Source organism: Nycticebus coucang, chromosome 18 (assembly GCF_027406575.1).
Source record: "Nycticebus coucang isolate mNycCou1 chromosome 18, mNycCou1.pri, whole genome shotgun sequence".
NCBI lineage: Eukaryota > Metazoa > Chordata > Mammalia > Primates > Lorisidae > Nycticebus > Nycticebus coucang.
The window spans coordinates 56263456-56291282 of NC_069797.1; the positions used below are offsets into that span (position 1 = coordinate 56263456).

Consider the following 27827-nt stretch of genomic DNA (forward strand, 5'->3'; position numbering starts at 1 on the left):
AAGAGGAGGGTCTGCAGGCTCCAGCCTGGCCAAGACTTGGGGTGGGGGTGGGGGCAGGGGAACATGGCTGGAGTAGGCCTTGTACAGAGGGGTTCTATGGATTGAATTGTGTCCCCCCAAATCCACATCCCATCCACATGTTGAAGCCTTTACCCCCAATGCGACTGTATTTGGAGATAGGACTTTTCTGAGGTAATTAAGGTTAAATGAGTTTATGAAGGTAGGCCTGATGGCTTTAGAAGAAGAGAAAGAGGGGGATATTTCTGTCTGTCTCTCTCTCTTGGCATACACACAGGGGAAAGCCCACATGGACACACAGTGAGAAGGCAGCTGTCTGGAAGCCAGTCCTCACCAGAACCCAGCCATGATGGCACCCAGTCTTGGATGTCCAGCTTCCAGAACTGTGAGAAAATAAATTTCTGTCATTTAAGCCACCCAGTCTACGGGATTTGGTTATGGCTGCCCAAGAAGGCTAATGAATACAAAGGGGAATGGGGACCCCTGGTTGTGCTCTTTCCTACATGGTCCTTCCAAGTTCAGAAAGAACCAGGGACTTAGGCCCAGGTCAGGCAGACTCCTGCGCAAGACTATACCAGGCTGAAAGCCCTTCTTCTTAGACTCTTATCCTTTCTCAGGGTCTGTACTGCCAAGTCCTCATCCCTGTACCCTTCTCTCCACTCAACCTAGATCTCAGATCTTGTTTCCTGCCTCAACAGCCATATTTCTTTTCTTTTTTTTTTTTTTTTTTTGTAGAGACAGAGTCTCACTGTACTGCACTCGGTAGAGTGCCATGACATCACACAGCTCACAGCAACCTCCAGCTCTTGGGCTTACGTGATTCTCTTGCCTCAGCCTCCCGAGTAGCTATTTTTTTGTTGCAGTTTGGCTGGGGCTGGGCTTGAACCCACCACCCTTGGTATATGGGGCCAGCGCCCTACTCACTGAGCCACAGGCGCCGCCCACACAGCCATATTTCTAAAGCATAGATCTCGTCAACTCCTCAGCTGAAAAGCTTCTGATGTCTCCCCATCACTTACAGGGTGAAACCCAAGCAGGTTGCCGGGTATGACTGTGCATTGTGCAGCCTGAACAACTATACACAGTGGTCCTCAATTCAACCTCATTCATTGATTGATTGATACCTTTAACAGGTATTCATTTCTAGATATTCTCAGCTGGCACCCAGGGGTCTTTTTTTTTTTGCAGTTTTTGGCCAGGGCTGGGTTTGAACCCACCACCTTCGGCATATGGGGCTGGAGCCTTACTCCGTTGAGCCACAGGCACCAGCCCCCAAGGGTCTTCATGATCTTGCTCCTGCCTCTTTCTCCCTCCTGCTTCCTAGGGTACTATGTACTGTAGCCACACCAAACATGGTACCCCTTTTTATGCCAGTGTGTTTCACGTACACATTTTTCCTTCTGTTTTCTGTGAACGTTGGAGTAGTAAGATGGGGGTGGACTTGAAATCTTGTTTTTCTGCCATTTACTAGCTAGGTGAGTATGGGCAAGTTAACCCTCTGAACTTCAGCTTTCTAATCTGTAAAATGGGATTAGACACATATAATGTGCTTCACATTGCACTTAGCACACAGGAACCCCTTCGATAAAAGCTGGTTTTTCTTTTCTTTTTTTTTGAGACAGAGCTTCAAGCTGTTGCATTGGGTAGAGTACCATGGCATCACAGCTGACAGCAACCTCCAACTCCTGGGCTCAAGCGATTCTCCTGCCTCTGCCTCCCAAGTAGCTAGGACTACAGGCGCCTGCCACAACGCCCAGCTATTTTTTGGTTGTAGCCGTCATTGTTGTTCGGCAGGCCTGGGCTGGAGTTGAACCCGCCAGCTCAGTTGTATGTGGCTGGCACCTTTGCTGCTTGAGCCATAGGCGCCGAGCCTGGTTTCTCTTTTTCTTTGCATGCTAAATTCCTATTCACCCGCGAGAACCCAAATCAAATGTTACCTCCTTGGGAACACAGCCCTCGTTTCTTTCAAGTGGGTAAAGTTGATCTGTCCCTGTTTTTATTCTTCCTGTCACCTCTGCATGGCATTTACAAACTTCTGTTATAACACTATCATAGTTAGACATTTTCCAGTCTCACACAAAGCATGAGGCCAAAAAACGTTTGCTGCATGAGTCAAGGCATCAGCCTCTGGATTGGAAGCCCTTGACCCCCACCCCTTGCCCTGGTTCTAAGCCCTCAGATGATTGGATGGCACAAGAATTAAGGACCAGAGGCCAAAGACTAAACACCAGAGACAGTAGCCTCCGGGTCTCAGCGGGAGTGAGTGTGGGAGAGGTGGCTGGTCCGAAAGGGGCAGGGGCCAGGGCGCTTCAGCCTCCCGGGAAGGGCTTTATTGCCAGAGAGGAGGCAGGGCCTAAGAGTGTGGGAATCTGAGTTTGGAAAATGGTTGGCAGTGCAGGGGGCTGCCCTCCTCCTTTGCATCAGCTCCAGCAGCAGCTGGGCCTTGTGTCCAGCCCCCTGGGGCAAAGGGACAAAGGAATTAAATTGGAAAAGAGCAAGAGGGAGGGAAGGTTTCTCAGTAAAGAGAGACAGGGTGGACATGATGAGGAGAAGGGGAAAAGGAAGAAGGGGGAGGGGAGGGAGGTAGGTGGTAGGGGTGTACAGGGATACAGCAATGGAGAAATGGACAGGGAGGGACGGGAAGATTGGTGGGTGGAGATCCTGGAGCAGGGCCTGGGGCAGGGGTTCAGACCTGGAATCTGCTGGAGGGAAAACTCCTCAGGTATCCCGGTGTGGGTGTGAAGACCCCTCCCTTCCTGGGTCCTGGCTCTGCAGCCATCCTTCCTCTTCTCTGTCCTCCAGCCCTCCTACCTCTGCTGGGCCAGCTGCTCTGACCATCAGCAAAAGCCCAAGTCAACTTCTCTGCTAAATCTTACAGGAAAGATGAGCTGTGGCAAATGAAGCTGAGATAATTGCCTTCTATAGACTCTGTTGGGGGCCAGGGCAGGGGACCGAGAGGAGTACCAGTCTGGAACTGCAATTGGGCAGTGGGAGGGGATGCAGGGGTTACCCAACAGGGGCCCAAGGCCACTGGGGAGGTCTCTCCTCTGGTTCAGCTCCTGCCCCTGGGTCAAATGGCTCAGCCCAGGCAGAAGGAGGGTCCTTCACACTCCCTCTAAGAAGGACGACGGAGAGGGGCAGCGCCTGTGGCTCAGTGAATAGGGCGCTGGCCCCATATGCCGAGGGTGGTGGGTTCAAACCCAGCCCCGGCCAAACTGCAACAGAAAAATAGCCGGGCGTGTGGCGGGCGCCTGTAGTCCCAGCTACTTGGGAGGCTGAGGCAAGAGAATTGCGTAAGCCCAAGAGTTAGAGGTTGCTGTGAGCTGTGTGACGTCATGGCACTCTACCCAAGGGCGGTACAGTGAGACTCTGTCTCTACAAAAGAAAAAAAAATAGAAGGATGACGGAGAGCCCTGCAGCCCCTCCTGCAGCACTTGGTGAGACTGTCTTGCTTGGGGCAGGTCTGGAGGGGCATTACCCTGAGACTGGAGGGAGTGAGGAGTAGCCAGGGCTAGAACTCCCCAGGCCCAGGGTGGGATGAAGAGGACATTGTCCAATTGTTCAGGGCTGAGCTGGCATCTTGGGAGTTATTTTGGTGCAGGGACTCCTGTGGACTCCTCTGGAGCTGCTCAGGGAGGCTGAATTAGACCTTGGAACCCAGCAGGGGTGCAGGGATTCCACTGCTCAGGGAGGCTGAGCTAGACCTTGGAACCCAGCAGGGGTACAGGGATTTCACTGCTCAGGGAGGCTGAACTAGACCCTTGGAACCCAGCAGGGGTACAAGGATTTCACTGCTCAGGAAGGCTGAGCTAGACCCTTGGAACCCAGCAGGGGTACAAGGATTTCACTGCTCAGGGAGGCTGAGCTAGACCTTGGAACCCAGCAGGGGTACATGGAGACTACACACCTTCTCCTTAGGCCTCAGGACACAGGGAAACCCTACCCTTCTGTTTTCCTGGCAAAGTGGCAGGAAAGTGGTCCTGAAGAAAGAAAAATGGGTGTGTTAAGTACATGGGGACACAGCAGGTTATGCCCTGGAGGTTGTGAAGTGGAAGCCGCTGAGGACAGTAGAGTTCTGCTGTCTTCTCTAAGAGACACCCCTCTCCCCGCCGTCAGGTCTCTGTCTCTGAGGTGACAGCCCAGAAGGCCTCAGAACCAATTGCTATGCAAAGACAGACACTTTATTTTTTGTGATGGGAACTGCCTGGGCACTGTGACCTTGGGGACCCAATCTAAGGTTCTGCAGACTTCGGGGGTGGGGCAGTGCCTGACTACAGGCTGAGCAGACTGATCTCAGCCTCTCCCACCAGTTGGGGGACACTCCAGTCCAGTTTGGTTTCCTGGGTTGAAATGGTAACCTGTCAGGCCCAACCTTGACAATGCTGCTTTGGCAGGGCTAGCCTCTGGGAGAGGGCAAACACTTGCTCCTCAGAGAGCAGGAGTGGGCTTTTTTTCTGAGCCTCCCTTTCCACCTTCAGCGGGTGGTTTCCTTAGGTACACAGACTTGCTAGACACTGGGTTACAGCTTCTGGGGGCTGGGCAGGGGTTGAGATTCCCCAGTTTCTTGGAGGAGGCCACCTCTTCGCATTCTTGACTCTCTGCTGCCCCTGTGTGGCTATGAGGACAGTTGACACCACACAGTGGTGGAGGGGCCTCCGTGTGTGTGTGTGTGTGTGTGTGTGTGTGTGTGTGTGTGTGTTGGGGTGGCGGGGACTCAGCAAGATTGGAGCTGAGGCAGAACCACAGAGAGATGACCCTTATGTCTGCTCTGGAGAACTGGGTTCTCTCTGCCCCCAAGTCCCAGATGTGCAACACTAGGGCAACTGTAACACCAGCTATGGGACAGGAACTTACCAAGAAATTGAACAGGATGATACTCACTTGCAAGTGGGGGAGGGGACTAGCCATCAAAAATTGGAGGACAGCTGGGTCTTCTCTGACCATGGGTGCTAGGTACCCCTCTCTGAGCTGTCCCAGCAACCACAGCCACATTGGCCTGCAGAATCCTGGGCAAGTGGGCCCAAAAGTCATCAGGAATTTGGGAAATGGGCTGGGTGATGTGGCTCATGCTTGTAATCCCAGCACTCTGGGAGGCTGAGGCAGGTGGATTGCTTGAGCTCAGGAGTTCAAGAACAGCCTGAACAAGTTTGAGAACCATCTCTAAAAATAGCCGGGCATTGTGGCGGGCGCCTGTAGTCCCAGCTTCTTGGGAGGCTGAGGCAAGAGGATTGATTGAGCCCAAGAGTTTAAGGTTGCTGTGAGCTATGACGCCATGATACTCAACCTTTGGGCAACTGGGTGAGACTCTGTCTCAAAAAAAAAAAAAATAAATTAAAGAACAGATATAGAGGGAGATATAGAGGGAAATAGAATATGTCCATCCCTTGTTCTGTCCTCAGTCCTTAACTATCACCAGCCTCGGGCCAGGAACCCTGTGGATCTTGACATAGCACCTGCTATCTGCCACAAAATGACAGGTGTCTCTGTCAGACTGTTATGTTGGTAGTGTCCATAGAGTCCAGGTTGATGGGGTCAGAGGGTTTTCAGACATTATTTTGAGGCAGGGATCCTTGAACGTTGAATGTGGGCATCCTTCAGAATCATGGAGGGGCATGTTCAAGTGCCCACCAAAGTCTGAGAAGAACAGGTGATCTTGTCCTTTGGGTTCCGTTTATAGTTGGGGAAACTGAGGTCCAGGGATCTGGATGAAGGTTACTGCTGAAGGTCACAGTGGGTTCAAGGGTTTCAAATTGATACTGTTCAGTATCAAATTGATACTGATAGACCAACAGACTGATCTGCGGTCTGCCACAAGCCACACGTGTTTGGGGAGCCGAGGTGGGCTCTCGGGCAAGCCTTGGAGATGTCGGGAAAGGTGCACAAGCAGCTCCCTCCCCTACATCCTTTCTGTGTCCTGCAGCAGGGCAGCCACCAGGCTGATGACCTGTGAGGCTGGCTGGACTGTGTCATACTCTGCGAAGAGGTGGCACACATTCTCCTGGGGCTCCATCTGGCTCTTGGCCACAAACCCAAAGATCCTGGTGGGGGAGGGCAGTCTGAGTGAGGGGGGATGGACCCAGGGAAGTGTCAGGCTGATGGAAGTGAAGTGGGGGCCCTCAGGCTGTACCACAATCCTCCCTACCTCTCCCCCTGCCAGTACCTCCAGCACCTCCTTTGACAGGGGGTCCCTAAGGAAGAAGATGCCTCCCTGCCAGGCTGTGAGATCCCTGAGTTCATGCTCTTGGTTTCTTTCCTTTTTTTTTTTTTGAGACAGAGCCTCAAGCTGTCACTCTGGGTAGAGTGCCGTGGCATCACAGCTCAACAGCAACCTCCAACTCCTGGGCTCAAGCGATTCTCCTGCCTCTGCCTCCCAAGTAGCTGGGACTACAGGTGCCCACTACAATGCTTGGCTATTTTTTGGTTGCAACCATCATTGTTGTTTGGCGGGCCAGGGCTAGATTCGAACTCGCCAGCTCAGGTGTATGTGGCTGGCACCTTAGCTGCTTGAGGCACAGGTGCCGAGCCATGCTCTCGGTTTCTTTTGTTTTGAATGGGGGCTCCCCAAGGACAGAACCTCCTACTCATTAGAGTAGAAGCTTCCTGAGGACAAGGCGGTATCTTGACTAGGGTGCTCACACAGACCGAGGCTCCTTGAGGTTAGAGCCTGTGCCTTTTGTGTAAGACTGAAGGCTCCTGGCTGCATGTCTCTCCCATCAGACTGCAGGCTCTGTGGGTACAGAGTCACAATCTCTCCCATCAGAAAAGGAGTTCCCAGGCCAGGTGCTGTGGCTCACGCCTGTAATCCTACCCTCTGGGAGGTGGAGGCAGGTGGATTACCTGAGCTCAGGAGTTTGAGAACAGCCTGAGCAAGAGTGAGACCCCGTTCTCTAAAAATAGCTGGGCATTGTGGCAGGTGCCTGTAGTCCCAGCTACCCGGGAGGCTGAGACAAGAAAATCACTGGAGCCCAAGAGTTTGAAGTTGCTGTGAGCTGTGACGCCAGAGCACTCTATCCAGGGCAACAAGTGAGACTCTGTCTCAACATAAAAAAAAGGAAAAAAGAAAAGGAGCTCCCTGAGGACCAGGGCATGCACCCCCTCAACATTACAAGCCATCGAGGTCAGGATGGGCCTCCCTCCTCCCTCTGGTGGGTCTGGGGCCCTGCCACGGGGACACTTCTTATGATGACTGTGTGGATGGGAGGTCCTTACCAGGAAGGCTTGCAGTACTTCTGCCACCTGTGGGAAAAGAACACAGTGGGTGCTGTCATGAGGCTTTGCTCCATGACATAGGGCTTGTGAGGAGCATGAGGGGGGACTGGCCAGTTGCATCCCCACCCTCATTCTGCAGCCCCAACCCCTTGGGGCTCCTGGGCTCTCTTTGAGATCTCAGCCCCAGAGTTGGCAGGACATCTGGTGGGCAGCCAGACCCTGAATGGCCTTCTTAGTTTGGCCCAGCCTTGAACTTACTTCCGTTGCTCAGGGTCCATGCCACAGAAGCGGAGGGTGGTGAGGGGGTAGTGGCGCCGGAAAAACACCCTGGGAGGAGGAAGGGAGAGAAGGGAAGCTGGTGAGAGCCTGATCCAGCATCATGCCCTGACTCCAAGAAGCCTCCACAGTAGACCTCCTATGACCTGCTGTGACCTTCCTGCAGCTGGGCCCGGGGCCTACTTGTGCATTTTCCTCTCCAGAGTGCATCTGCCTCATGTCCTACATGTCCCCCCACCATGGCATTTAACTTCTTGAGGATAGGAATGATGTCATGGTCCTCTCTTGTTTCTCTTAGCCCAGGATCAGGTTCCTGCTAGACTGTGAGTCCCTGTGCCCGGGGAAGGCATGATCCTTTTCCACTCTGCATCCCAGTGGTCAGCCAGAGTCTGGCCCATGGAAGACCTTCTATCAAAGGGTGCAGACATAATTGGTACCCAGTGAATACAAGTTAATTCCATCTCTACCAGTCGTGATGCAGGGGAGCTTGGGCAGGAGGTCATCAGAGTGAGGCCCAGGGAAGGCAGGGAACTTGCCTGGGGTTGTCCAGCACATCACTACTCCCACTACTCCCACTGGGTCCAGGACCTGAACTCAACCTTCATCACTGATCCACACTGTCCCAGCCACCCTCTCCAGCTCTGCTCTGCCCTCCCTACAGCCCCAGGGCAAGGGAAGGTCCTTACTTCCTCTGGACATCGGTCAGGGTGATGCCCTGCTCGGTGACTTTGAAGTGGACCACGGTGGGTGTGGGCAGGACATCCCTCTCGAAAGTGGTGGAGATGGCCTTCTGCACGGCTAGGGCGCCGGTCAGGGTCTCTATACTCACAGAGCTCAGGTATAGGGCGTGGCAGCCTGTGGGATGGAGACACTGCTCTGGGGCTGCTGCCAGAGCCCAAGGACTAGGTGGGGACCACCCTTCTTCTAGGTCTTCCGTCTGCCCTCTGCCTGGGGACTTTCTTCTTCAGGAATCCTGTGGGGCTCCTCTTTGAGCTACCAAACTGGAAGGGAGTTCCTGGGCAACTACAATTTGAGGCCAACCCCAGAGGTTTTGGGGAGCTTCTGTTGCCTTGCATTGCCCTGGCAAGGACTTTCAGCATGGGGCCAAGCAGGGATGGTGCCCGGGTGTAGGGGTAGCCAAGAAAACTTCCTTCTGTCCAGATCTATGGCTGCCGCCTCCCCACACCTCCACTCTCAGGTTCTTTGGCAAGAGTGTGGGAGGGGAGCCACCGTGCTGGGGGCACAGAGTAGGAGCTGTGACTGACATAAGTACTGATCTTGCCTGGCCTCTGGGAGAGTCAGGGAGGGGCCTCTTCTGTGTTGGAGCCCCTCCGGGACTCAGATCTGACACACCACAGAGGATCCCAGGCCCAGCGACCACCTCTGGGGCAGGCACCTCAGGCCCAAGGAGACCCGAGCACGTACATGTGTGCCTGTGCATGTGAGCTCTGCCAGCACCCCCCTGCCCCCACTTCCCCGCTGGCCCAGTGCCTATAGCCTCTCATCTCCCAGTTTACAGGGGTGGGAGGGGTGTGGCACCTTGTTAAAGATGAAGAAACAAAGCTGGGATGGGAAACATGTGTGAGCCTGTGTGTGCGTGCGTGCACACAGTGCTGGGAGGTGCCTTCCTAGGGGCATAGCCTGGCACCTCCCCTGTGCCACTTACCAGCAGATTTCTTCAGGCAGGAGGCCGGGCTGTCTGTGGAGGGGGCAGAGGCCCCGGCTGCACCTCCCAGTTCTGAGCCAAGGCAAAGGAACAGGCCCCCAAGGGGGAAGGGGGTGGAGTGAATGGACCCCTCTCATAGGAACAGGCCTCATTAATCCCTTTGAACATCTCCCACCTCCACCCCCACCTCCAGGAAGTGACTTGGCTGAGAAACCAGGTGTGATTACGGTAATTAGGCAAACAGGGCCTGCTTTGGGTTCTCCAAGTATCCAGCTTGCAAGCCTTTGATCCCTACCCCCAACCCCCACCCCCAGATGGCTGCTGTGACCTCATCCTCACAGGCCCTGACCCCTCACTTCTTTTGGATCTCATTCCAACCCCAGGCCTTTCTTTGCAGAAAGTGAGGGGGGTCTTGCCATCACTCCACTAGGGCTCCCCTGCCCTGACTCCTTTCCCAGAAACAGCCCTTCTCAAGCTTCTTCTGTGATCCCAAGGCATCTGGGGTGCAACTGGACACCCTGGGCAGGGCTTGCTGATCTGGGTTCAAGGTCTGCCTCTATGGGCCTTTGGGAAAGTTAACAGCTAGAAGCTTCACTTTCTTATCTGTGAAATGGGAATAATAACAGCAAAATCTACTCCACAAGGTTGTGCCAGGAGGCATGAATGAGGGAGTGAGTGCTCAAGAAATGTTGGCCTTGGGGGTGGGGGTTGGGGCCTCTACAACTATTTGGTATGGACTCTTTTATCTTGCAAAGAAGGCTACTATTTACCAAACGTCTATTCTGTGCCAGGCATCGTGCTAAAAGCCTTGCCTGAGCTGTCTCATTCAATCTGCACACAATTTTATAAGTAGAAATGACAATGATTGTTCCCATTTCACAGATGAGGAAACTGAGGCTCAGAGAGGTTAACATTCTCATATTCTCACACCTAGGAAGCGGCGATGTTGATTAACTTTTGAGTGTGTTAACTGCGACACTAAAATAATCCATAAACAAGGTAGAAGTGACCACCAAGGGCCTTTCTGGTGAGAACAAACAGACAGGCCCAGTGGCCCGACATTGCCTTCCTGGGGCCCAGACCCACCTTTCTGAGGGATGGTGAGTTTGCAGGGCAGGGCCAGGGCCATGATGGAATGCTGGCACACAAAGGCAGAGAGGCTCCCTGAAGGGAAATGGGTAGGTCTGTGTGAGTAGGCTTCCCGAGTACACCCTCACAGCCTCTGCTGTCCCCTCCCTGCAGGGGGAGGCCTGGAGTCTGGGAAGGTCCCCTGAGGGCCTGGAGGCTGAAAAGGCTTACCAAAGTAGGGCTCTTCATCTGCTCCTTTGAGGTGCACTCCTTTGGCGGAAGACTCGATGAGGAAGTGCCGGATAAGGTCACTGCTGTCCTCACCTGGACAGAAAAAGAATGAGTGACTGCAGATGGGAGCTTCAGAGCCCCTCGCCAGCTAAACATTAACCAGCTCGTTCCCTGAGACACCTGCTAGGGCGCATCTGAAGTTTTTTTTGTCCATCCGCTGACTCTGGGTGGAACTGCAGGGAGGAATCCTATTTTCCAGGCCTCCCACAGGGGAGGTGTCAAGACATTCGTTCAGAGGCTTTAGAAAACCTTTCCCTCAGTCCAGAGTTATCAGGGATGGTTCTTAGTTACTGTTTGGTAGATCAAAACATTCAGCCTGGTTTTCCCCTCCCTTTGCCCACCACAGCCCAGGAGCTATTATTCTGCACCAGATCACTGAAGGAGCTGAGTGGGCCCTGGGAGGGCAGACACGCCCTTCTGATGAAGCTTCCTCCTTGATTTGGGCACATTGCCTCTCTAGATGCTTCCTTGACCATTATCACCCACCCCAGAGGCCACTTTCTTATTTCCACAGGAAGGCCTGAAGAAGATAAGGTTGGGGTTTCCAGCCCAGCTTTATCACTTAATTGCTCTGGAGTCATTAACTGACTCTTGGGGTCTCAGTTACCTCATCCATTAAATGTGAGGTGTGATCCTGGGGTTTAGGTGAGGGACTGCGACCTAGCTACCTTGCCCTGTAATTATCTGTTTCCATCTATCTGGTCAGTGAGGTGGTACTGGGCTATGATTCCTCTGTATCCCTGGTGTGAGGACACAGTGCCCAGTATGTGGTGGATGCCCCATAAACGTGTGCTGAGTTACCAGATGAGCAGGGGAGATCCCGGGAAAGTGCGTGATAAGCTATTACACGTGTGATAAGCTAGTGCACATGCGATAAGCTAGCACACAAGTGTTACTACACATTAGGTTCCCTGGAGATAAATCCCATCTGACCCAGAAGACAGCAGCCTTAGAGAGGGTTGGAAGCTTCCTCTTTCTCTTCCCACCATGAGGGTAGAGCATGGAATTTGGGGCACTTGGGGAGGCAGAGGCAACTCAGGCTTGCCTCAGTGCTGGAGAGCATCTGAGGGGGTGCTGAGGTAAACCCTCCTGCCAGGAGTCCTTATGAGACTGGCCTGAGGTCACCCTGAGAGCTAGTGTCAGAGCTGGGACTAGAACCCACCACATCCTTCAGCCCCAGTGAGGTCTTGAGCGAATACAGAAACGGATGCCTACCTGATTGGTTCTGAGCAGATGCGGGGGCCTCCTGCACCTTCAAGGCTAGGCCAAAGGAGCCTCGGTATGAAGAACTGTCCCTTATGACAAAAGCCCCTGGCTCTTCCTTCCTCAGCAGCTCAATTGCTGAAACAATCCTTGAGTCAGAGACGGATACTACCCACCTGGATACCTTCTGTCCCCAGCACCCTAAGGCCTTCACGGAGCAGACATGACTGCCTAATCTCTGCCATTCTCACAGTAGTTAGTTTCTATTTCTTCACGAGGTCAGCAGGACACTCCCCCTTCCCTGGACCTGCTATTTGCCATTCCTCCTTTACCATGACCTAGGCCTCCGTCTGCCTGATGTGAGGTGCAGGACCGGGACTGATTCCAGGGTCACCTGCTCTTCCCTTTACCTTGCTCTCGGGTGATGCTTGGCTTAAACCAGTATTTAGATGTGTCCATCACGAACTTCATAGTGGGCTGCATGTCCCTGGTGGGACCTGGAGACAGAGAGAGAAGGGGGGCCCTATAGGCTGGATAGAGGGGAGTTGAGTCCCATTCCATCACCAGCTGGGACCCACCCCCATTGTGTCCTCAAACTGCCTACAAGGCGACCCTGGGGGGTGTGAAGGATTCACAGGGCTTGGCCCATCTAGGACTTAGAAGTGCCTGTGTATCATTGGTAATGAATAATGAGCAAATGGATAAAACCTCAGTTTGATGAGAAACAGTTTTTCAGATCTACTGTTGCCTAGTGGGGACTGAAATAAAGGAAAAATAAGGAATTCTCAGATGCGTCATGTTTGATTTCATATCCTCCCCCACTTCCCTGTTAATAATCCTAATAGTTCCTTAGGGGTCTATTCAGCTTGGAAAAGAAAATGGAAAAAAAGGTGAAGGAGAGGAAACAGCAGATCTGGGCAGAAGAATAAGCCCTCAGAATTGAGAGCCTGGGTTCTTGACTCTGATTTGGGACAACTGAAGCCCAGAGGGGACCAACCAGACTAAACAGCCCCTGAGGCTCTTTAATGCTCCCATAGCTTATGAAATGAATTTTATTTTGAGAATATTTTGCAGAATTTGACAAGATCCCAGGGTATGATTAGAGCTGTCCTAGAGGGCATCACCAAAGCAAGATGGGAACATTATTGGGCTAAGTAAATGGGCTCTTTGAGATGCCAAAGTGCCCATTTTCTTGGGTCCCTAAGGCGGAGAGCAGTGTTTTTTAATTTCGAAATCTTGAAATGAAGGGTTGTGACCAGTTATATTCAAATAACTTCTAACAAAACACTAAAATCTGCAAATGATTTGTCCTGGGAAAGCAATCACAGCAGACTCAAAAGCATACCTGACATGCCATTTTCTCCTGCTTGCAATTGGCATGGCTCTGTGAGTGGGAGTGAGCTTTTCACACCCCCAGCGTCGCCTTGGTGCCTGAGTGAGGGCTGAGAGTTGGCCACTGGAGGGGGAGCACAGACAGTGTTGGCAGGGGGCTCTGCTCATGGGAGATGCCCACCCAAAGGGTGCCAAGGCTTAGCTTCTGTGTTTATTGCTGTGGGCCCTGGTTGATTTTGTTCTTTTTGGACGCCTATAGCCGCAGACTCCAGGAAGGAGGGTGTTTGCTCTTTTGTGGTTTTCAGCTGTCTGAACTGGAATGCATTGTCTCCATTACCCCGTCCACCCCCTCTGCGTTCTCGTCATTCACCTACGTCAGAGATGGGACTGACTCGCCCTCTCTCTCTCTCCGTGGGTCAGTCATCAAGGCTGCTGCTTCCACAGCCCTACGGGGTTGCCTGGCTCTGTCCTCTCTCCTCCACCCTCACTGCCCCACCCTGGCTCAGGCCTCTGCAATCCATCTGCCTGCAGCTGCCAGAGTGGCCCATTGAGCCTCCTGCCCCCGGCCCCAGTTCTCCCCTGTTTGAGATTCTCTGATGGTCCCTGGGTGCCTAAAGGGTAAACAGCTACTTTATTAATTAATTTATTTATTTTTGGAGAAAGTCTCACCCTGTTGTTCTGGCTAGAGTGCACTGGTATCATCATAGCTCACAAGCAATCTCAAACTCCCGACTAGCTGGGACTATAGATAGATGCCTGCCACCACGCACAGCTAATTTTTTTATTTTTAGTAGAGACAGAGTCTCACACCTATTCAAGTTGGTCTTAAATTTCTGGCTTCAAGAGATCCTCCTGCCTTGACCTCCCAGGGTGCTGGGATTATAGGAGTGAACCACATTCCTGACCGACATCCACTTTTTAACTTGGCGTTCAAGGCCTTTCACAATCTGACTCCAGCCTCTCAGTGACCTAACACTATACCCAACATTTCAGGCATTTCCAAAACATGCCATGGTCTTCTCCTCTGACCATGAACTTCTGTTCTGCTTTCCAGATTCAGCTTGGATGTTGCTCCCTCTGTTCTCCAGACTGAAAGAACACTCTCTCCTCTGTGGCTCCATGAGACTCAGAACATCTTTCTACCTCTGTGTTTACCTTACTCGATAGTGATGCTTGACTTTTGTCTCTTTCTAGACTGTTCCCCATGTGTCTTCATTACCTGGGTAAGTGCCGGGCACACAGTAAATGTGTTGACTGGCTGTGGCAGACACCCGTGGTACTTTGTCTTTTCTCCCAGCCAAACCTTATAATGTTTGAGGTACTGGTTTACAACATACCCTCTGGGCACACAGTGAAGGGGGCATCTGGCGGGGTCTGGTTGTGGCGTCTGGTGGCTGGACAGGGGTTGCTGGGAGAAGCAGCTCCAGGTAGGTTGGAGCCCTGGTGTCTTGGGGTCCGCTGGGGTGGGGAAGACCCTGGATCTGGGCAGCCATTGATCAGCACAATAGGTATGTCCACCATGGAGTTGTTGATCGATGGGGGACAGCTGCTGGCATGCTCTTTGGCCAGTGGTGAAGAGTGGGGTGCTCTGGGCTGGCCCATGTTCTGGTTGAGGTTGCTGGGAGCCTGGAAGTCACTGGGTCTTGTACACAGGGACGCTGAGCCAAGGCTGTGGAGGCTGGAGGAAGAGCTGGCCGGACTTTCCAAGGATCTAGAAGATGACTGATGGCTGGAGATGCTGGAGTGGAGGAGAGACTGGTTGCTGTAGGGGCAGAGAGCACCATATAGGGTGTTAGGATGTGGGAGTGACACTCAGGAACCAGAGTAGGCTCTGGGTCTAATAATCTAATAATCTGCCCATGGCTTTGGCCAAATAGAGGTCTACATACTCCACCGTTCCATAGCCCATAGCAAAGGGCAGGCCCACGTGATCCTCAAAGGATAGAGAAACGTCTCTGGATGGTAGGGTCTTTGGTTATGTATAGTAGCCAATGGGCTGAACCCTGCCGGCCTGTGGACACGGGCTGGCTCTGATTCTCTCTGCCTTCTAAGCCAGGCAGGTCTTGACAGAGCTTCCACACCAGGCCCCCACTCTCCTTTACTTCCCCATCACTTTGAAGGACTCTGCAGATGGGCTGGACCTCGTCTAGACCATGCCCAAGGCTGATGCAGAGGGAATCCCCCAGCCAGAGAAGGAGAAGGAGGCCAGCTCCAAGTCTAGCCAGACTTCCCCTGAGTGCAGAGGCCCATGCCAATGGGCACAGCTGTGGAATCCCCGGTCTCTTTGCCAGGGACTGCCTTGGCCAGTGGCTTTGGAGGTGGTGTGGGAGACAGAGGTCCTGTGGTTTGGTCTTCTTGGGGCAGGATATGTGTGTGTGTGTGTGTGTGTGTGTGTGTGTGCATGCGCACACACACGAGCATGCACAGTTCTATCGTGAGACTTACAGAGAACTGAGCTAGGACAGTTGTAAATAATGCGTCGGCAGGTTAGCCTCCTTTTTTTTCAGCAACAAAGAAGGAACCTTTTCATTCCTAAATGGTACACTTCAGGCTTCCAAATTCTATTTATGCCTTTGTGTTTTAGGGTTTAAAAAAACCCTCCCTTGGCTGGGTGCGGTGGCTCATGCCTGTAATCCTAGCACTCTGGAAGGCCAAGGGTGCATGGATTGCTTGAGCTCACGAGTTTGAGACCAGCCTGAGCAAGAGCAAGATCCCTATCTTTACTAGAAATAGAAAAATTAGCCAGGCATAGTGGCAGGTGCCTGTAGTCCCAGCTATTCAGGAGGCTGAGGCAGGAGGATCACTTGAGCCCTGGAGTCTGAGGTTGCTGTGAGTGAGGCTGATGTCATCACACCCTACCCAGGGTGATAGAGTGAGGCTCTGGCTCGAAAACAAAACAAAGCAAAGCAAAAAAAACCAAAACAAAAAAACCCTCCCTTGAGATGCGTTGAATGAGGATGGAAGTGATATAGGTGAACCTCATTAATGCAATAGCTCTTTCCCCAAAAGGTAGATAACAAATATAAGTCAAGATTTTTATATATTAAATTATATTCTAAGCTTGAAGACAGCCTGAGATCTGAATGGCTGTGGTGGCATAAAAGATGATATTCACTCTTTCAGCTTTGGTACATGCGCAGATTTTGATAAGACTGAGCAGGAAGCTGCTCTGTGTGTACGTGTGTGGAGGCTGAGTCAGAAGCTGTGGAACCTACCTTCCAAACATGTAGCTGATGTCAGATGCTGGGCTAGCTGACAGCACAGAGACCTGGCTGCCCCGCTGTGGGGCCTGGTCCCCTAGCCCCTTCTCTAGGCCTGAAGGAGACACTAACAGAGAGCTCAGGCCATGGGGGCCTGAGGCCTTGCTCCCCATGCAAGGGATGGAGATGCTGTGGGAGTGTGGAGAGTGGGGGGAGGAGTCCCTGGAAGGAGGAAGGGGGCGCTGGTGCCCCCTGCCCTGGCTCCCAGAGAAGATGAGGCTCTCACTGCTGCTTCGGGTCTCTCGGGGGACATCTCTGGAAGAAAGGAGGCCATCACTGCGTGGAGAGCCAAAGGGTGGGGTGGCAGATGGGCTGCAGCAGCGCTGGGGGCCATCGTAGCACCGTGATCTGGTGGAGGTCACCTCGATGTACTTTATATCTTTGGAGAGAGAAGCAGAGCATTGGTGAGAGCAAAGAGCCTAGACCATAGAATGGAAATGGTGGAAGGGTCCTTAAGACTACCTGGTTCTCAAATGCAATCAGTGTAACCTGGCTTATTGTACCCTCAATGAATCCCCAACAATAAAAAAAAAAAAAATGGAAAAAAGGAAATAAACAAATAAAGCAAATGAACGAAGAAGAAAGAAAACAACACATTGTACCCCACATATGCATAAATGTATTCATGATCTATGTGTATACGACTTAATAAAAATAAATAAATGAATAAATAAATAAATAAAAAAGACAAAGAGAAAAAGAAAAGACTATCTGGTTCTCTCCCTTTTACTCAGATGAGGAAACTGAGGCCCAGATAGGAGAAACTCTTCAGAAACTCTTCAACTGCCCCTTCAGGGCCCAGGTCCAAAGTCACCCTTTCTTGTGATGTATTCCCTTGGGTAGGGAGATGCCATGCAATGAACATGGGCCTTGGAATCAGACAAACCCGGGTTTGAGATCTGGCTGTGTCACCTACCAGCTGTGAGAGCTTGGACAAATGATCTTCCCCATTCAGAGCCTCAGCGACACCTGTGACAGGGGGCGACTTTACACAGCCTCTCAGTGTTACGTAAGGATGAAATGAGATTAATGTGGGAGGCACAGCACAGTGCCTGGCACATACCCTGTTTTCCCGAAAATAAGACATCCTCCAAAAATAAGACCTACTTACAGGAAAGATAAGACGTCCCCTGAAAATAAGACCTAGTGCATCTTTGGAAGCACACCTTAAAATAAGACACTGTCTTATTTTCGGGTAAACAGGGTAGTAGGGGCTTAAAAACTGGGGAATCCTCTCCTTTGTATTTGCCCCACCCCCCAGCTTGGTGGCCCTCACCAGTGACACTAAGACACCTGTGGCTTGGGGCATGTGGAAACTGTTTCTCTGCACGTACAGTGAAGGCAGGAGTTCTCGAGCGATACACAAGAAGCACCCGGAGATAGAGTCTCAATGCCTAGGCTGCACCTCGGGCCAGTTAAATGGAATCTGCAGAGCGGGGGCCAAGCCTCAGGTTTGTTTGCTTGTTTTTGGTTCCCCAGGAGATTTGGGAATGCCTGGAGCCTCGCCACTGTGACATGGCTGGCAGCACCACATTACCTGGGCTCCACCCCAGGCCTATGGAGTCAGAGTTGACGTTGTGGCGAGACGCCCAGGGATCTGGGCACAGGGTAGAGTTGAGAGCTCTGCTTCCGAGTGGGTGCTCCCTGAGTGCAGGGCTTTCTCATTCCTGAGCTGTGGACCTCTAGCAGCTCTTAGCTCTTAGGAGTGGAGCACTGGTCAGCCAGCACTGCCCAGGCTGTCGGCTCTCCCCAGTGCTCTTTCCTTTGCCCAGATGGGGCATCCAGGACTCCTGGGTTCTGAGACGTTGTTCCTCCTCAGAGATCATCCCTGAGCGGGGTGTCCTGGGGTGCTCCCCATGGTGAAGATAGACACCCTCTCCTGGCCTGGGGGAGGGGAAATGTCCTCAGTGCTGTTCCAACAAACATGGTGGCAGGCGGCAGTTAGGCAGGTGTTCCCTCCTGGAGGAGGTGAGTCCTGGCTGCCGTCCCAGGATGGAAGCTGAGGCAGGCAGGGAGAACCCTCGGCTCCTGTCCGCTGACCTCCCACCCACCCTGGGTTCTGACGCCTGTACCATTCCCCCGTGGTGACTGTGAGGTCCCAGCCGGCCCCAGCTGGCTGCTCACGGATACTGCCTCTGTCTGAGCCTGGCTGGGTGAGGAGGGGTGCGCCCTGCATCAGATCAGTGGAGGCTGGCACACTGACTGGGGCTTACTGCTCAGGTGGAGGAGGAAGAGGCTGGCTTTGTAGTCAGACAAACCTGGGATGAGCCCTGGCTTTGCCGCTTTCCAGTCAGGAGGCATCAGGTAACTTTCCTGACCTCTCTGAGCCTCAGTTTCCAAATCGGCAAAGTGAAGCTCTGAAGCCAACCTCCCAAGGTTGTGATGAGGATTAAATACAATGATGAGTAGAGCCTGGAGCTCAGTCCATGGTGGGCCTCGAGGAAAGAGCCTTTCCTCCCTGCCTGCTTTTGTGGGGCAGCACTGGCCAGATGGAGCCCTGTCTCTGGCTAACGCGGGCTTTCTCTGCTTAGATGATGGAGGCAAGAAGAGACTACCTAGGGTGCTGTACTGTAGGCTCTGAAACAAAACAGATCTTGGAATGGGGTGGATTTTTCTGGAAGACTGGCAAGCACAGCCTCTATTTTTAAAGGACTTTATAGTGTTTTCACCCACAATCTCCTCTGCACCTCGTAACAGCCCTTAGGCAGGGCAGGCATATTTTTATAGAGGAGGAAACTGAGGCTTGGAGAAAAGTGGGGATGGAGCTCACACTTACCGTATAACAATTTTTAATAATGGCTGGTATTTATTGAGTGCTATGTGCCAGCACCACTATGCATGTGTTAACTGTGTTAGCTTCTTTAACCCTCATGAGTCTATTGAAATAGGGAGTATGGGAACTCACATGTGACAGATGAGAAAGCAAGGCTCAGAAAGGTTGAGTGAGTTATCTGACGCCGCACAGCCAGGGAGCCTCAGTTTCCAACTCGGCAAAGTGAAGCTCTGAAGCCAACCTCCCAAGGTTGTGATGAGGATTAAATACAACGATGAGTAGAGCCTGGAGCTCCTGAGCTCTGTTTAGGAGCCCCTTCCAGGGCAAGGAGGGGTTCCTTGGGACCCTGCCCCAAGGCCTCACCCTGTGTGGCTACTTTGGGGAGGGTTTCAGTCTGGTGAAGCTCTGGGCCCCCTACTCACTGGGTCACCCAAACGCCCACCTGAGACATTTCAGGGGCTGAGGTAGCAGCAGGAGGAGGAATGGGGAGCCCAGGTGTGAGTCACCCCCCTGCTGTCCTGAGGTGGATGTGGCTGCCGGAGGTGGAGCCCCCCTGATCACCGGGGTGAAGTCACTGTTTACTGGCCTGTGGGGCAAGCCTGAGCAGTTCTGGGAGGATGCTGGTGCCAGCCCTGGCAGGGCCTGTGGGCGGGGGGCAGAGAGACAGTTAGTTATTAAACACCCTTTACTGGCAGATTGCCTTGCCTGACAGAAACTGCTGGAAAATGAAATGTGGGGGCCTATTCCAAAGGCAGGGTAGGGGTGGCCAAGAGATAAAGACAGGGAGATGGCTCAGCGCCCGTAGCTCAGTGGTTAGGGCACTGGTCACATGCACCGGGGCTGGTGGGTTCAAAACTGGCCTGGGCCTGCTAAACAACAATGACAAAATAGCCAGGCATTGCGGCGGGTGCCTGTAGTCCCAGCTACTTGGGAGGCTGAGGCAAGAGAATCACTTAGCCCAAGAGTTAGAGGTTGCTGTGAGCTGTGATGCTACAAGAAGTCTACCGAGGGCGACATAGTGAGACTCTGTCTCAAAAAGAAAAAAAGACAGGGAGCTGGTGTTTGCTTTCCCTGTGCCTGGGGGCCCCCTAGGGCAAGCCCAAAGGCAAGTGAACAAGAGGTAGGGGCAGGGAACCCAAGGAAGGTTTGGCAGGCACTGGGAGAGAAAGAAGAACAAAGAGGTGCACTCTGATGCCCCAGAGGGGAGAAACACAAGAGAACAGACTTTGGATCCAGATACCCGGAGTTTGAGGCCTGATCTACCCTTCACTGGCTGTGTGACTATAGGCCAACACTACACTTCCCTGAGCCCCAGCTTTTTAATCTGTAAAATAAGGTTTCCACTATTTTCTTCATAGGGTAGACACTGGGATCATGCATTACACAGGCCAGTTAAAAAAATTCTATCTATATATATTTAGGGGAGGAGCCAATATAGGATTGCCAATGTTTAATTTTTTTATTTTGCTAAATAAGGACAAACAGGGCGAACATCTTTAAACATGATGATTTTAGAATGTCATTCCTTCAATGTCCCAAAAGTAGGAAGGATGAGATTGCAAAATAGTGGGGGTTCTTCACGCTGAATGCGTTTAGACACAATGGAACGCATCACCATGCCCAGAGTTAGTTGCACTGCCATAAGCTATGCCTGGGTCTGTAGAGAGGTTTTGGGAGGCTGCGATGCTCACATGGCTGGTTCTACCCAGGGCATTGAGGATGCTGTCCATTGCCCATCTGCCCCATTCTGGTCCTCAGCCCTTTCCATGGAGGAAGGGCCCAATTATCATCAACACTCACATCACGTCTGTGGATGTTCCACAGGGACTGGTTTCGCCCCAGCTGGCCTTGAACATGTGGAAATCCTGCCACAGGGCATGAACATTAAAACCCCGGGATTGCTTCTGCCAACAGTAATTAGGCCTAAGACGCCTTTCCTGCGGAGACGTGCCCATGACTGGCCCTGAAAAGCAGGAAGACTCTTGAGGGATGGAGGCGTCTCCTGCACCAGCCTGGCAGGCAATTTTTGGTGGTAGGAGGGAGAGCAGGCAGGACACCAGGAGCCTGGGGCACCAGAGGACCTGGGCGCTCGGCTGGCCTCCACCCCAGAGCCCAAACCTACCCTGGGGCTGGTCCTGCGTGCAACCCTGATGTTTAATGAAAACGGCTACCATTTGTAATGACTTACAGCATGCCGGCATTTATAATAAACAGCCAGCCAGTGCTATTTCTTTTAATCCCCACAGCACCGCTTGAGGTAAGAACTCTTATTACCTCCACTTTACAGAGGAGCAATCTGGGACACAAAGCAGTAAACAGCTTGCCTAAGGTTTGCCTGACTCCAGCGATTAGGCTAGACCAGCCTTACTCAATCCCATCAACACCAGTTTTTTCATCTGTAAAATGGGTATAAAATTCTTAACTCCTGGGGCTGGATTGGGAGGATTGCAGATTCTGTATAAAAAGCTCAGCACAGTGCCCTGAATATAATAAGTGTTCAATAATTGGAAGTTCTCATGGCTCCTGTCTCTAATCCTAACTGTACCTCCTCCAACTCAGCTGATTGTTAACCTTTGGAGGTCTCAGTCTTCCAAACTGGCAAATGGGGCTGCTGCTCCTTGATCCTCATCCTCAAAATATACTTGAAACTCTTTGTTTGGGAAACTGAAGGCAGATGAAGAGATTTCCAGATTTCCTTGGACTTGGTGGTGCACTGGAGTTGGCTTGTACCAGCTTGTTAAGAGCTGATGTTAAATTTTTTAGGGTTTTGTCCAGCTGGTTGCTAAACTCAGCCATTATAAAAAGTTACATTATATAAATTTACAATGAAGTGACTTATATTAAAAACAAAGGTAGTAAATACTCAAAATTCATTACATCCTAATTATTTTACTCCATTTTACTATTATCTAGTAATAGATTATTTGTTTATTGTTATTTATGCCTATTGTGTTGGTATAGTGGGAATGCTATGTAACGTGTTTCCAATTCCACACTCAGTGACATCATGTTGGGAGCTGGGAACTGGCCACAGTGGGAGAATTTACACTGTGGAAATGGGCAGATGCTTCAAATTATGGCTGTTTCTGTCCCTGCCTGCAACCAGGGAGCCAGTTGTTAGAGATTTACTAGTGAACCACTGCTTGAACACAACAGGGTTGCCATCCTAACCAGACTGAATTCTGTGTTTCTCCAACCCCATTATTCTCAGCTTGGGCATCAGGAGAGAAACATTCCCCTAAACAGGAACACGGCCCAGAGAGCCATCCTATAAAAATTTCAGGTGGCCAACATTAGAATATAAAGAGAGAAACCATAGCACAGTGGGGTTCAGGGACTCCACATGTATTGAGCTCTTATATGCATGGCACTGTACAAAATTTTTATAGGTATTATCTCATTTAACTTCTCATAAAAATCATATAAAACAACACAATAACTAAGAAAATGCAGTGAAGGCTATGTTAACCAGTTTGATGAAAATATTTCAAATGGTATATAAAATCAGCACATTGTACCCCATAATTGCATTAATGTACACAGCTATGATTTAATAAAAAAAAAATCATATAAAACAGGTATCCATCACTTTCCAAACTCAGGAATGAAACAGAATTGAAAAGTGAGGGAAACTTGTATTTATCCTTTTTGCATAGCAGAAGAAATAGAGAGGTTAGTAACTTGTTTAGGGTTGCACCACGCCTCCCAACAGGACAGTGTCCCCTTCTCTGATTCCATAGGAAGGTCCTTTTTCCTCGTGAGGTCTGGTCCCAAGCCCCCCTCCTGGCACTGCCCCTGTCCTTACCTAAGGCTTCAGGTTCCTCCTTCTTTCTCCTTGAGGTGGTGCTCTGGGAAGATTTGGCCTGGGGGCTACCAGCCCCTGCAGGAAGCAGCTGGAAGGTAGGGTCCAGTTCCAGGATCATCTGGTTGAGAGTCTCCAGCGAGAAGTCAATGTAGGAGTCAAGGTCCTCCAGGGTCCCAGAGGCCTGCTCCCCAGGGGACTGCAGGAGGCAGTTGGCGTTGGCCTCAGCCTGTGTGGCCTGCTGGAGCCTGTTGGGGGGCCCCTTGCAGGGTGTGGGGGCCCCCAGGGCCTGCGCTCCCCAGCCTTCCATGGTGTAGTAAGAACACTGGGGCAGCAGGCTGGGGCTGGGTGCTGGGTGCAGAATCCTTCTGGGTTCTTCACAGGGAGCCAAGCTGACTGAGTGGCCTCCTGCCAGCAGGGGGCTGGACATCACCTGGGACATGGTAGGGTTGGTGACCCAGCAGTTTACCTCTGGCTTCCAGCTAGCCCCGCTGACATCCCACAGATGGCACTTGCCAACCAGGAGCTCCAGGACCTGAAAGAGGTGGGGAGTGGGAACTGAGGGTGAAGCCCCTGCCCCCAGGCAGGGGCATATCTTTAATTTATTCATATAAAAGCATGAATGCTGGAGCCAGACTGCCTGAGTTTGCAGTCTGGCATACACTTGTATGAAGCTTGTCTGGGCAAGTTAATTACCTTCTCTGAGCCTCAGTTTCCTTATCTATAAAATAAGTTACTATTTATAATGTGCTTAGAACAGTGCCTGATGGCATAATAAGTATTATGCAAGTGATCATTAAACAAAATAACTTCAGCAGATATTCATTGAATATCTACTATGTCCCAGGAATATTATTAAATAAATACTACCTACTGTTTATTGAGTAATTACTATGCACATAGGCACTGGTATTTATACATAAAGCCCTTTTTAGAGTGCTGTGGCATCATAGCTCACAGCAACCTCAAACTTTAGGGCTCAAACTATCCTCTTGCCTCAGCCTCCCCAGTAGCTGGGACTATAGGCGCCTGCTACAACATCTGGCTATTTTTTTAGAGATGGGGTCTCGCACTTTCTAGGCTGATCTCGAACTCCTGAGCTTAGGCGATACACCTGCTTCGGCTTCCCAGAGTGCTGGGATTACAAGTGTGAACTGAGACTACATGTGCATGCCACCAGGCCTTTTAAAATTCTCATAACAGCCCCAGGAGGTAAGTACTGTCACTGTCCCATTTTATAGCCAGAGAGGTAAGTAACTTGCACAACGGTCATACTGTCATACTGCCACTGAGTGTCAGAGTAGGACTGACTCTGGCCTCCCTGATGCTCAGGTCCTTGCCCTTAGGCTGGTTAGTGAAGTGGGCAGGTGAGCAACTGTAAACAGTGTCACCAGGGGGGAGGGGAAGTGGAGGGGCTGTAGGTGCTGGTGGGGAGGTCAGGTAGGAGGAAGGGACGTACAGAGGAGACCAGAAGGAAAAACAAGAGGTAGCTGGATAAGGGAAGTAGGGAGGAGGCGGCAGGGGAGAACTTATAGTAGGGAGGACTGTTTGTGCAGAGGCCTGGGAGACAGGGAAGGCATTCAGGAGACAGAGCAGCACCTAGGAGGCTGGAGGAGGAGATGGGGCAGGGGAGGCAGGCCCTGCAGAGCCTTGCAGACTGGACTGTTGACTCAACCCTGAGGCTAATGGGAAGCCACAGGGAAAAAAAAATTATTTGTCTTTTCAGAGACAGAGTCTTGCTCTATCACCCAGGCTAGAGTGCAGTGACATGATCATAGCTCACTGCAATCTTGAATGCCTGGGCTGAGGCAATCCTCTTGCTTCAGCCCCTTGAGTAGCTATGCCACCACACCTGGATAAATTTGTTATTTTTATTTTTGTAGAGATAGGGTCTTGCTGTGTTGCCCAGGCTGGTCTCAGACTCCCGGGCTCAAGGAATCTTCCTGCCTTGGCCTCCCAAAGTGCTGCGATTATAGGCTTGAGCCACTGCACCCAGACCAGAAAAATGTTGTGCTGGGGAGTGACATCATCAGATGCCATTCGTTTCCTGGGGGAATGAATCTCATTGGGAAAGAGGTATCCCAACCTTCTCATTTTCCTTACTATGAAAAGTTCTTCCTGTTGTCTAACCTTAATGCCACTTGCTGGTTTCTTTTTTTTTCCTTTTTAAATTCAAGGTCTCACACTCTGTCACCCAGGCTGCAGTGCAGTGGCATGGTCATAGCTCATTACAGCCGAATTCCTGGGCTCGGGCAATCCTGTCTCAGCTTCTCAAGAAGCTGGAACTATAGGTGCCTGACACCATGACTGGCTATTTTATAAAATTTTCATTTTTGTTGAGTGGAGGAGGGGTCTTGCTATAATGCCTAGATCGGTTTCAAACTCCTGGCCTCAAGTGATCCTCCTGCCTTGGCCTTCCGAAGTGCTGGGATTATAGGTGTGAGCCACTGTGACCAGCCCCAATGTGCTAGTTTCTCATAGGTGTGGCTTGGGAGGAGGTAAGAGGTTCTGGGGCTGAGGCTGCCAAGAAAACTGCATGGAGCTGGGACATGCTGGTTACAATCCCATTGCTTGCTCTGATCCTTGCTTCCCACTCCCCACATCACTTCCCAACTCTTGTTTACCTGCTTTTCCAAGATGCCTGCTCTAAAGCTTGCTATGGAGTCAGACCTTAGTACTGGAAAAGGCATTTGAGACCAGCCTGGGGCAAGTGAAGAGAAAGCGGACTCTGGAATCTGAATATTTAGATTTGAACCCAGCTCACGCAGCTCCTCGTGGTGTGACTCTGACCCTCAGTTTCTTCATCTGTGAGATGAGAATAATATTTCCTGCCCTGGACCCTCCCAGAGAGTGCTATGGAATCAATGAGGTGCTGCTTGCGAAGGCAGTTAGAGAATTCTAAACAGTACTCAGAAATAAGGACTTATTGAATCTAACGCCCTCCTACTAGTGGCTCCCACTTACTGAGCACTGACCACGTGCCAGACCCTGAGCCTTGTGGTTTACATGTTACATTTGGTGACTCCCTCTCTCCTCTCATAACCCTGGGGAGTTTCACACCCCTGTTATCAGTCCACTTTAAAGATGAAGATACTGAGACTCAGGTTAAGAAAACTGCAAAGGCTGCACACCCAGAAAACCTTGATGGAGCTGGGATTCAAACCCAGGCTGTGGGACTCCGGGATCTTAACTCCTTACGCCACATGGACGTATGATGTGGAGCAAGGTCGCTCAGTAGTTTAATGAGAAAGTCCAGGCCCTCTTTCTTCCCCTCGCCCCCTCTCCCCTCACCACTGCTTCTGTAGGCCCAATGCCAGGCTTCTCCTTGGCCGGGTCCCAGAGGGCGGTGCATGCTGGGCATGGGAAGCGTGTCTATAAATGGCCATGGAAGGGAGCTGGCCTCTGAGCTTCTTCCCAGGGCAGCCGAGGACACAGGGCCAGAGCTGTGGCTTTTTCCACACAGGCTCCAAGTGGCCTGGGTTTCTTGGGACAGTATCTGGGTGCACCCTGCAGGGCTTTCTGGCCGGGCCCAACAGAGGATGCTGGGGGGGTTGGGGTTACTGACTGGGCAGAGCTCACTGAGGGGCTGGGTGTCTGTCACACGACCAGAACCTGGGATGTCTGCCTACCCATTTGGACACAGCTTTTGTGCCACCCTGGGCAAGTGTCCTTTCCTCTTTGGGCAGACCTCAGTTGTCCCATCTGTATAACGGCAATACAATAATAATAGGCACTTAAAATTGAATTCATTACATTTTCTCAGTAGTTCTCGGAGAGAGGCTGCTATTACTGTAGGGCTGGAGAGGTTGAGGGATTTGCCCAAGGTTATATAATAGAAGTGGTGGACCCGGGGTTTGAACCCCAGTGGTCTACACAGTCCCACACTCTTACCCTGTGCTGCTACTTCACAGATTTAAGACCCTTCTGGGATTCTGGAACTGCATGGGACACACCTGGTGCTGAGCAGGGCAGGCAGCCCTTCTCTCAGAGTCTCCTCACTCTTACCATGCCCTGGAGTCACCCCTGGACATCCCAGTGCAGGGGCTGTGTCTTACTCCTTCATTTCTGGACACTGCCCCCTCCTCCGCCCCCTTCAGCACTCCTCTTACTTTTTTCCCTGTGATAAGGAGAAGTGGGGAGGCCCTGTGTTTGTGTGTTGGAGTGGACAGGGGCGTGGAGGGGCCGGATCTTCCCTATTTGTGGGTGCCTCCCGCACCCTCCGCCTTCCCACTTCTCTTTCTTTGTTCCTGAGGACACAAGAGGCAGGGGGATCCTGGTACTTCGGCATCTGCCCTTTTCCGCTTCTTTGCCAAAGTCTTCTCCTGACTTACTCTCTCCCTCCTCCTAGCCAGGTCAGTGAAGGGAGAGGGTGGGGCCAGAGAGAACACTTTGCCTTGAAGACCAGCTCCTGATCTTCCGGCCCTGACCACCAGACCCAGTGAGGAAGGACGTGGCTGGCAAGCAAGGACCCGCCAGACCAGCGAAGGGCCTCAGAAGGCCCCAGTGCTCTGGGCTGGGAGGCAGGAGGCCTGGATTCAGTGTCCAGTTCCTTCCCACATCTCCATGACCTCGGGCGAGTCTCTTCTCCTCCCTGGACCTCAGTTTTCCCTACACTGAGGCTACAGATTTGGTTCCCTTAAAGTGCTGAACTCCTGGGTCTGTGATGTTGAGATCATCTCTCTTTCATCCACAATCTCCTCCACTTTTCTTTTTGCCTTCACTCTAAGCCCCCAGGAGAAGTGGAGAACCTGAGGACAGCAGGTTGGTAAAGGTGCTGAGTGTCTCTCTCTTCTCCTTAAAGAGTAAAGGCACCTACCTGGTGTCCACACGTGGGCAGGCTGCTGCGTTCACTACCAACTGGTCGGCTGGAGCCTAGGTGAGGAGTACAGCAGAGAGGTGCCAGCTCACCTCCAGACCCGCCTTAAGAGC

General features: G+C 51.7%; 1 protein-coding gene across 7 annotated transcripts; it reads right to left on the reverse strand.

The window, feature by feature from the left end:
- Positions 1-27827, reverse strand: TNS4 (tensin 4). Of its 7 annotated transcripts, none has more exons than XM_053568162.1 (15): positions 27715-27827; positions 22902-23433; positions 16279-16702; positions 14401-14825; positions 13077-13187; positions 12142-12228; positions 11744-11869; positions 10469-10561; positions 10256-10333; positions 9170-9241; positions 8190-8358; positions 7486-7554; positions 7228-7254; positions 3926-3998; positions 1-401 (listed from the first exon to the last, which is right to left on the reverse strand). In XM_053568162.1, the coding sequence occupies exons 2-15, from the start codon at positions 23338-23340 to the stop codon at positions 213-215; spliced, it is 2382 nt and encodes a 793-aa protein (XP_053424137.1). In that variant the 5' UTR covers positions 23341-23433; positions 27715-27827; the 3' UTR covers positions 1-212. The 7 variants fall into 7 exon arrangements, with proteins under 7 accessions (XP_053424137.1, XP_053424138.1, XP_053424141.1 ...); XM_053568166.1 differs by lacking the exon at positions 1-401 and adding an exon at positions 3264-3667 and having other exon boundaries at positions 3778-3998; XM_053568165.1 differs by lacking the exon at positions 1-401 and adding an exon at positions 3264-3667 and having other exon boundaries at positions 3834-5733.